The sequence below is a fragment of the Corvus hawaiiensis genome, chromosome 4, assembly GCF_020740725.1.
Source record: "Corvus hawaiiensis isolate bCorHaw1 chromosome 4, bCorHaw1.pri.cur, whole genome shotgun sequence".
NCBI classification, from domain to species: domain Eukaryota; kingdom Metazoa; phylum Chordata; class Aves; order Passeriformes; family Corvidae; genus Corvus; species Corvus hawaiiensis.
Window position 1 is genome coordinate 44965282 of NC_063216.1, and position 10839 is coordinate 44976120.

Sequence of the window (10839 nt, forward strand, 5' to 3'; positions counted from 1 at the left end):
GTTGAGTGTTCAGTCTTCTCCGGCATGCACTCCAAAGATATCTGCTAAAGAACACAGATAAAACACTGGATGACCTTAAGCCCTCGACAAGTGCAGATATTTTCCGGATACCTCCTGCATTGTTTGTAATGATGATTTTCAGGAAAGGCAGTGCAGGGGAGCCGTCTGAACCTGGGTCTTCCTCACAACCTGACTGTTCACAGTTCTTGGGCGACAAGACATACACTGGACCATGGCGATCTGATTCATCACTTTTGGGTGGAATGGGAAGCCAAACAGGGCTGGAAGAGACACAGGACCCTTGTTTTAACCATCTGCTGTAGGCAGTTGCCTAATTTCAAAATGATTTGGAGGCATGATATTGTGTGTCAACAGAAAAGAATATTATGAGACAAGTATGTCAATATTAATGTGGCAGCATTTATTAAAATGTAAGGGATTTGGAAAAGGGATGCTATATTTCTGTATTAAAATGCATTTCAGTGCAGCTGATGATTTACCACAGAACATTCAATGCTTAGTGTGAAAATTTGAATGTGGAGGTAAGTACAAGGTCTGAATCTAGACTCCCCAGGCAGGAGGGTGTACCTCAAATTCAGACCTGCACTCGGAAGACGGCATGACAGAGACAGACGTCATGGCTTTTTTCTTTGCTTTTTGCTTAATTTCTTGCCTCAGTTTATGATAAAATACTTGTAGCACTGCACTGTGGGCAAAGCACTGCAGTAGGACTAGGAGAGCCTGTTTGTGTTCCTAGATTTGCCTTTCTCATAGGCCGAATGATAATGAATCATCCCATTGCTCTGTGCTTCTATTTTCTTACCTGCAAAATTGGATGATTGGCAAGCAGCCTTCTCTGAAGTATGAGGATATTTAGTGATCAAATCAGCCAAGTAACCTGACAAAACTATAACCATTATTGACAAAATGTGAGTTGGCAAAATCCTTTTTTCCTATGCTTTATCTTTCTGCTATTCTTAGAAGTTTAGTTGTAATATGAGACCAAAGGGAGGTCATCTGAGAGGCACAGCTTGCTGTGGATGAAATATGTGTCTGACAAGTTTAACAAGGCAGCCTAACCCAGCACAGTCATGTTGGGTGAATAGTTCTCCGTAGAAGGCAGTATTCCTCACTTAATATTTCAGCTCCTGCAATTACATCTTCTGCTTGGCTGGAAAATTACAGCAATTACTTGTGTTCTATTGTGTTGTGATTTGTTCTTAATATGTTAGAAAGACTGAGCTGTTTGAATAAAGAGTCTTTCCCAAAGTCCCTTCTTTCAGCTCTTCTTTTCACTCTCTCTAGTAATTCAGCACAAAAGCACTGTTCAAATTAGAACCTGTAATGGCAAAAATTGGGCTTCATGACTCAGTCCCTCTTCCAGTTGTATGTTTCTGACTGCATAAACAATGCCATATGTATCAGGAATCATTTTCACTCTCTCACTTGACATGTCCTTTCCAATACTTTCCCAAAGAATTGCTCCATTGACTCATGGCCAGTCAATGAATCTCAGCAGGTGTCCCCATCTTGTAAAATATGCTTGGTTTTCCTGTCTGCATAAGACTACATTTAGCTGACCCATAACATGTCTTTGTGCTTGCCTTGCATAGCAAGCCAGATGTTTCAAACAATAGGTTTGTTCAGTGGGCTCGCATCTATGAGTTCACTTTGAATTGTGAGTCAACTATGAATTGTGAGTTAACTTCGAATTGCAAGTCAACTTTGAAGTCTGGTGGGACCTCCATTTTGTCATCATCTCTGGAGGTAATTAAAAGGCATGTGAATGTGGCTCTTGGGAACATGGTTTAGTGGTGGACTCAGTAGTGCTTGGTTAGCAGTTGCACTCTATGACCTTAAGGGTCTTTTTCAAAGGAAATGATTCTATGATTCTAATTTCTAGCACAGAATCACAGAATAAAAATGGTTTGAGTTGGAAGGGACTTTTGAAGATCATCTAGTACAACCTTTCTACCATGGGTGGGCATGTTAACTTTGCATTTGTTTACAGTGCTTTGAAGCATCCTTCAATAGCACTATAACCTTACCTTCGTGTCAACACTTACAGCAATTAAGTTATTGCTTAACCAATTTTAACTTCTTAAACTAAAACCAAGATGTGCGTTGCATAGTGTTACTACCTCAAGCAGATTACAGCACTAATTGCTGTGCAGTACCATGTCTGTTGTGAGATGTGTCCCATCTGTCTGGGCTGCTGTTACCAGAGAGTTCTGACATGCAGCTTTTGAGCCTGCCATTGTTGGTGAAATCTGGTTCTTTTCCCTGAAAACTGACGATTTCCCTGGTAGTAGTAGTGTAGGTCTATTCCACAGGTGGAGGTCCTCTTTCAAGCAGCAAATGAAAAAGACTTGATGGCAATAGAGGTCATTAGCTGAGCTGGAAGGAGCTGCTGGGGAAAGGAAGAGTTTCTTCTAAGGAATATCCAAATAGTCATGTGCGGCTGAGATGGAGAGTTCTAATCTTACCTGTTGGGGACCACTTTAATTTTCATCTGTTTCTGATGAGCTACAGACATCTTCCATTGCAGCCTGTGTGAACTGAGCCCATGAGTGCCCTCTTCCTGATTCTCTCTCTTCTCTTTTCCCTATGGGCCCCTTCTTTCTTTCTTTCCCTTGTAGGCTCCTACCTGCACTCTATTCATGTACTGCAGCTTAAAATGATCTGATTTCTTTATAAGACTCTTTATAAGACTCTTTTCCCATAATATCCATCAAAGCAGAGTTTAGTTCCTATACAAAAACATTTTCCCCAGCTATCCTCAATACCATTGTTTCAGGATTCTGTATGCACTCGGAGACCACCCTGTCTGTCTTCTTCAATGGGGCTTGTTTTCACCCATGTCCTTCTGTTTTCATATTCTACATACATTAGTGCAAATGAAATGGCACTGGGGAATTTTAATCATTGCCAAGCAGAAATTAGTGTCTTAAGTACTAAATACTCTGCTCCCTCAGATAGTAGACAACCATAGAGGAATTTAATATGATACATCATTGCATTCGTGCTGGAACCTTGTTTGTCCTATTCTGAATCTGGAGGTGAAGAATGCAAAAGCAGCAGAAGTGCAGTTTAGACCATGGAAAGGATGCAAAATGTTTCACAAAAGGATAGCAGTAGAAAGAATGTTTAAAACTCTTAAGTGTCTGTATAGAACGCCATGGCAAAGTCAGTGGTTACTTTAAAAGAATACCAGAAATGAGTTGACTGTTGCACTGACCCTTTAACCACAAGATAAGATTTTTTTTTCAGAGGATATGTAAGAACAGGTTTGAGCCACAATGCATACTCCTCGACTGGTATTGTAATTTCCCCCTTTTCCCCAACCACGTGTAAAAGAAACTTCAGAATCTGCCACGTAAATGTTACCCATTGATGAACCACTAAAGATTTTTCCAGGACCATGCTTTAACAAAGACGCTTTCGAGGGATTCCCTTGATTAGCCAAAAAAATGAAGGGTTCTTATCTAACACTATCTTGTCTAAATATACACAGCCTGTGATGACGAAATAAAAAAATTTCAAGACCAGGTATAAATACCACTGAGAGGCTGATGAAGTTCTGTCGTCTGCTTGCTTCTAATAGAAGATTTAACTATTAGAAGTTGAAGCTCTCTGCTCTTAGACCTGTTCTCCCAGAACTTATCTGAGCAGTTTAACTGAACCATCACCAAGAAAATGGCTTTCCAAATCTACAGCTTGTTTGTTCTGTCTATCATCATGGTTTCTTTTGGACATGTTGAAAATAGATTGCATCTTCTTCAGCTTCAAAATGATATAGACAAACTGAAAGCTGATTTTGTAAGTATAGTCTTCTACTGCATTTCTCTTCTCCTGCTGCTTGTGCTTTACATACAGAGCAAACTTGAGCACTGCTTGACATACTCAATATGTACCAATAGAGGGTAATCATGGAACTAATTTTTTGATCATGCATTTTTTTTTTACAAGAATATGGATAATTTCTTTTGTTTTACTAAGCTCTTTCATTAACCTGATTCAGTTTTGCAATAGTCATATCTATTGTAGTAATTTGCATTTATTTCAGGGATGTTCTTTCTTTCACAACAGTTTCTCCTATGTCAATTCAGCCTTAATTACATGGAATACTTTGTAACAAGAAATCTTATGCAATTTATGGTGAATATATGAATCTTTATTCAGTTCTGACTAGATGTAATTTACTGACTTTTTGAATTTTATGTTAGCAATGTTAATGGGAGATTGAGTACTAGTTAGCAATATAAAAAAGTTGGAAATGAACATTTGTTTTAACAAATGCATTTGCTACTTATTTGAAGTTGTAGTAGTGTGTTGCTCAAAGGTGATTCCTACTTCTTATTCTTTTGCATCCTCCAGTCATTTTACTTCCACATGTGAGACTATGATCTGGCATGGGAATGTAATCTGGCACGATATTCTTTCTTGTCAAATAGAATTTTGGTGATTTGATAACTGTAGTGTTAATTCACCAATCTCCATCTGGGAGGCATTAAAGTAGTACACAGCTGAATTCAGCAGGGATTAGTCACAGAGGCGCCAGATCTACAATAGAGTCACTTTTAATTAACAGCTTTTATTTTCAATACATTTCTGTTGAGGTTTTTTTCCCTCTAAATGCATGGAAAAAACCGCAATGGTTTGCTCATATTTTCAGCTCTGATTTTTCCATGATTTCATCATAATTTTGTGCAAATGATAGTTGAAATTCAGTAGTCAGAGAATCACCCTGAAGTGGTAAAGACTAGTGTGATACTTCAATGTTTGCAGGAAACTGGCTGGAAAATTGGCATTATATCTTAAATTTGTCATTAGAATAGACCAGAGACAGTTTTACTAGAATATATATAATTCTGTTGAAGAGATCCTGAGCCATGGTGAGCTTTTTGCACTGACATTAAAAATTTGCTGCACAGCAGGTGCTTCCCACCTTTCAAAAGTAGAAAAAATCAGTTTGGTAGCATGCTCAGCACAGGGAGTCGATCAGCCTAGGAGGTTTCTGTCAGACTGCAAGTTTTCCCTTTGCACTTACTGTATTTAAATTACTGAGCAGACAAAAGAAGGAAACAGTCACTGTTGTATACAAAAAGGAAAAAAAGACACACAGAAGAGGAAATGATTCAATTAGTCTTTCCTTGGTAGGAGAGCTGTATTGCTCTTTGTTTCCTAGAACCACTTGCCAACATGTGATGGTTAAACTCTGTCCCTGTGAGCCTCTCAGATTAGCCCACTAATCTTGCATATCCCCATGCCTGACTGTGGGCTGCTGGGATATTCTCCAGTTCTGCAAATTATAGTTTTATAGTAAAACCAGTTCATTCTTGTTCCACATGAGATTTTACTGAGACTGTATGAATTTAAGGTCACAGATTACAAACTGCTGGACTTTGACTTACCAGAAAACATGCCAAGATCAGACCTAATGATTTTCCAGCCAGTTGCTGTGCTTATGAGCTTGTATCTTCATCTGTCAATAGCAAAATTTACAGGGAGCATTTGGGAAAATAGATATGCTAAACATGTCTATTCAGATGAGTTGTAGCAGGAGAAGGCATTGAAAAGTGGACTAATACCACTTCTGATACCAGGCAGCCAAGCAATGGGATTTGGTGGTGAGAGAACTGAAAGCATTGTGATAGCTATAGGCCAGATGTGCAAAAATCTGAATTTTGCTGCTCATTTGAATAAAGGACACAAATTTGCTTTGTGATAAATATTGTTTGTGTAATAGATATGTTTGTTCTTTTTTGCAGAACTCGAGTCATTCTGATGTAGCTGATGGTGGACCTATTTTTACAGAGAAGCTATCAGGCTGGACAGAGGTGAATCAGAACCAGATATGATGAAGCATCTCAGGCGCTTTTAAGGGCACCTTTGGTACTAAGCAGCTCCTAGAACTAGCGTAATTAGCTGCAGTAGAATGAACATGAGCAGGGTTCTCTTTGGTAGCTTGGAAAGGAGACAAAAATCTCCACAAAAAAGCTTTATGCTGCACCATGAACTGACCCTGAGGTACAGCCAAGCCTGGGAGATGGGTTGCAACATCATCTTTATTATCTTGTTTCAAGTGGCAGAGAACACCTGTATGTTGTGTTTTATCTTCCTTCCTTTCCCTGCTGATCAGGGAAAAGCACTCAGAGACCTTTCTTTTTGATTATATTTTTCAACAGAGAAATGAAAAAAGGATCATCCTGAGTCAGATTATTTCCATGTACTTGAAAATGCTTGAAAACACTGACAGGTCAAAGGCTCATGTGAGGAACATATCTGAGGAACTCCATACTCTGAAAGAAAGCCTTTCTGATGGCTCAAAGAAGATAGAAGATCTCAAAGACCTGACAAAACTTCAGGTAAGGTTCTTCCTTTGCCTCCAAAGCCCATGATGTTATATTTTCCAGTTGTGATTTGAGTGTGATTCAAGCCAATAACACTTCAGTAACCTATATGGTAATCCCTGTCTAGCTCAGTTCATGCTGGAAAACCAAACATTTCCGGCTGCAGGGGCTGCTGCAGGTCTACGGTGTGGGGTAGTGCTGAGTCTTGCTGTAATGTGGCACAGAGGTGCTGGCAGCACTGTCACACAGTCTGTACACCAGAGCTGCTACTGACACAGCCGTTTGTGGCATAGAAATGGCTGGGGAAGTTGTGCCTGGCTATGGAATGCTCTGTGGCTGTGGGAGCCCTTGGCTCGTGGTGCATGTGCCAATGGCACAAGCCACCAACCTCCACAGGGGTCTGCAGACAATGCCCCAGCGGAATCAGCTGCTTTTAACTACAGGGTAGTTCTGTTTCACAGAATATGGCTGGTCTGTGGCAGGTTGCAAAGTAGCACAGAAAGTGGAAAACAAAAATCTGTGACAAAATATCTCTTTGTTGTGGGAATTAGGCAGCAGGGAATTGAAAATTGCAGATATCCTTCTGGTTTACCCTGGTAGCAGGGTATCCTGCAGGCTGTGATCAGTAAACAATTATAGCTCTTGGCGTGACTTTTATTCCATTTGTTTCTTCCTTATTACAGATGAGTGACTTGAAAATTCAGCGCAAGGCTGTGAATGAGCTGTTCAGTGTCCTACAAAAACTGGGGGATACCTCAAGTTCCCACAAAAGAAAAAGAAGGCAGTTTCAGAGGCTGTGCAAATGCTAATGCCATCTTATCTTTTGTACTGAGCTACTGCGCAAATCTTGTTGTGACAAGAATTTTTTTGTTTCAATCTTTCTATTGATTTTTATACATTTATTTATTAATATTTAAGTGTCTTAAATAATTATTTATAAAGAAATACTAATCAAAGTATTTATACTCCCTAATATTATGTAAGAGATGACTTTGTCTTAAAATCCTGTCTATTTGTTATATGTTTGTTGACCTGAAAATACAGAATGAAGCAATATTTATCCAGTTTCCATCTGGAAAACTTCAAATGACACGGTATGGTACCCAGCTTTCCATCTGGTGCTGTCTTGAGAGAGGGATGTTATAAGATAAGTCTCATCTATTTGGCATGGAGATACAAGCACCAGTACAGGGAAGTTACTCTATTCAGGAAAACATATTTATGCCTGTTTACTACTAAACATATATAAATCCAAATCAAGCAAGTAGACATGCTTAAAGATAAGCAAATGTTGAAGCACATTTCTGAATTAGAGGATTGATGATTAATTGCTGGTTACTATTATTATTACTATTATTATTATGCACTGAAGTTACCAGGAGGGCAGTCTACTTAATATCTCAAGAGAATGTGACTAACTGTATTGCACTGACTTAACTTAAACTCTCAGATTTTTAAAATTTCTGTTGGGTTTTTTTTGTACTGAACCATTCAAATGTGTGTGTTGTAATTTTATTTATTTGGAGGTAATAGTATGGAAGTTTTTATCTCGTGGACTATATTTTTGCACTGGAATATTATTAAAAACTTCGGATTTTTCAATGGAGACTTTTTGAAATTGGAATATTAAATAAATAAATAATTTTTAAAAGCATGTTTTCACGTTTATTCATCATCATCTCTGTGAAAAGTAAAACGCTAATTTTGCCCAGGCACATAAAACATATTTTCCTCCTGCCCGTCCAAGACTTAGGAAAGGATAATGTCTTTAAAGGAATATGGCAGAAGAGTCTAAAATTCCCAAGTTTTTCTTGTATCTGTTTGAGAAAACATTTTGCTTGTAAGAAGGCACTGCTCATTTGAAATTTGTTAATGCTCTGGTTTAAGAGAAAAAACACTCTCAAATTTCTCTGCATGTCAAAGTTATGGAGCCCGGACTGAGCTCAGCCCATCTGTTGGGCTCTCCGCAAGTGGTATAAGCTGGAGGCCTGGGGTAACTTGGGCCAGTCTCACAGGCTTCGAATTCTCAGGTCCTCAGGGCTTTACCGGGCAAATTATCTGTGGGTAGACTGGCTGAACTGACTGGGAACAGGGCAGATTTTCCTTGGCATTCCTGCCAACATGAGACTTCCAACTACCCCCTGAGATTTGACTGAATCAGCAAAATCCTGATACAGCACCACATCACGCCCGAAGTTTAGTTGCAGTAAGCCCTACAAGTTTAGTTGTAATTGTTGCAGCCATTCCTGCTCTCATGGGCTCAGCTGTCTCCCCCAGTGCAAGATGCACTTCATTCATATCCACATTTGACAGTCCAGCAAAGTGACTCTGTGATCCTGGAGACTCGAACTAATTTTGAAGGAAACAGCTGTTCTTGTTTATATTCATCACAGGCATGCATATGCAAGGAAGGTGCAAGTGAAATTTCTCCCGTAGGATTTCTCCAGTTCCAGGACTAAGCATGAGAAGCCTCAGTAAGTATTTAACATAGACAATGTGTCCTTCTGTGCTCATGATCTTACATGAGGTATTAAAGGAGACTAACTCACCTTTGCCAGCTGCAGCAAGTTCTATTGAAAAAAATACAATAAAAAGAAAGAAAATGAAAAAGAAATTAAAGAAAAGGAAGAAGAGAAGAGAAGAGAAGAGAAGAGAAGAGAAGAGAAGAGAAGAGAAGAGAAGAGAAGAGAAGAGAAGAGAAGAGAAGAGAAGAGAAGAGAAGAGAAGAGAAGAGAAGAGGAAGAAGGAAAAATGAAAAACCTAACAGAAAGGTTAAAGTTTCATTAGTCATTGGCAGTGAGACAGTGTGTTTCCCCACTACTCCTGAGTGAATTAATACTCTATTTCTTGAATTAAAGCCAAGACTGGCTAGAAACTACTTTATTAGACTTTAAACTGAAAAATCTACAGTCCTTCCACACCCTGCCGTATGGTTCCATGGAAACACAATTAAGGTAATTGCATCCAGAAGAAATAACATTTCCCTATCCAACCTGCTTTAGCTGTGTGTACCCAAACCTGTGTTCTGCTATCCCCTGCATTTCTGAAGTTGTTGCAGTAAACCTGGCTCAAAACAGCAAGTGTTTTGTGGGGAGGTTTTGCTCAGTCACACAATTTCCTGGGTTCTTCTCATCCCTGTGCTGGGTAGCAGAGAAGCAGCAAAGGAATGAGCAGTGCAGACATGGAATAGCAGCTGTCACTGCTGACAAAAGGTGTCATTTCAGTAGTTTGGTGGTTTGGTTTTTTGTTTGTTTGTTTAGTTGATTAGTTGGATTTTTTTTCTTTATTTTCCCCCAAAGTATCCTTATTTCCAACAGGATTAAGCAACTTGAAACTTTTCATGTTAAACCTGACACCAGACACTGTAGAGATTCACCAGTGCTACTACAGTTACCTAATCATTCAAAGAAATTTCAAGAATAAATTTCTCATATTGACCTGACTTTTCTCTGCCCATGGTAAGTCTGTGCAATTTCTACAGAGCGCTTAAGATAAACTGCTGAACATTCCTCACTTTGTTCTGTTACTGTGACTATAGTGGTAGAGAAGAATATCGTAAAAATCAGTCTCTACAAAACCATCCCATCCCATCCCATCCCATCCCATCCCATCCCATCCCATCCCATCCCATCTCATCCCATCCTATCCCATCCCATTGTTTTTTTGCATGTATGTAACTGTATACTGTACAAATTAGGTGAATCACTTTTAACATGAAAACCTGTAATCTCTTCTCTGACATTCACAGGAGTCCTGGATCTCCTTTTCTATGTCATTCCTCACAATATCCAAGTGAGGAAGGCACTTCCAGCTAAGTTAAATGTAAGAGTGAAATTAATTTTAATGGCTACCATAAATATTTCTACAGAAAAATATAGCAGCAACTTTGGCTATTTTTGACTGAAGGTTGATGCAATTTCTTCCACCTACACTATCTGAGAGTGTTAATACATGCCCATGCTTGGGAGTGAAAAGATATTATCTACTATTTAGTAGTTAAAATTAGAAAGCAAAAAAGTCAAAAGGAAAACCAATTGTCTGAGAACCTCATTTTGTTTTACACATCACTTCTGTAGCACATTAATTCTGTCCTTACTCTCTATTCCTGGATACTGCCAGCACTGATTTTAGTCTACCATTTTATCACCTTGTCACTCCGTATTTTTAAGTCCTTTAATAGTTTTCTGGGGCTGGACCTCCTCTTTGTATCCAGCATAACTTAGTACATCAGTAAACTTAGTTATGAATATTAATAGTTTACTATACCACCAAACTTAATTGTGAATATGAATGACTAAGCTAACATGAATAACCCAGTACATCAGCAAACTTAATTCACAACTCCCTGTTTCTCAAACTGCTGATGGCTGCATTTTAAATCATGGTAATACTAAGGTTGGAAAAGACCTCTAGGACCATGGACACCAACTGTCAACACAACACCATTGTGCTCACCCCTAAACTGTAGCCCCAACTCTCACATCCA

General features: G+C 39.0%; 1 protein-coding gene across 1 annotated transcript; it reads left to right on the forward strand.

Annotated features, from left to right (window-relative positions):
- Positions 1 to 3642: 3642 nt before the first annotated feature.
- On the forward strand, positions 3643 to 7962 carry IFNG (interferon gamma). The gene is made up of 4 exons (XM_048301771.1): positions 3643 to 3819; positions 5772 to 5840; positions 6189 to 6368; positions 7037 to 7962. Exons 1-4 carry the CDS (start codon positions 3697 to 3699, stop codon positions 7160 to 7162), a joined length of 498 nt encoding a protein of 165 aa, XP_048157728.1. The 5' UTR covers positions 3643 to 3696; the 3' UTR covers positions 7163 to 7962.
- The last annotated feature ends 2877 nt before the right edge of the window (positions 7963 to 10839 follow it).

Bases quoted from the DNA above. Each gene is read 5' to 3' on its own strand.
- IFNG (XM_048301771.1), top strand. From the start codon at position 3,697: ATGGCTTTCCAAATCTACAGCTTGTTTGTTCTGTCTATCATCATGGTT. The intron at 3,820-5,771 runs GTAAGTATAGTC...TCTTTTTTGCAG, and splicing joins ACAAACTGAAAGCTGATTTT to AACTCGAGTCATTCTGATGT. The intron at 5,841-6,188 runs GTGAATCAGAAC...ATTTTTCAACAG, and splicing joins AGCTATCAGGCTGGACAGAG to AGAAATGAAAAAAGGATCAT.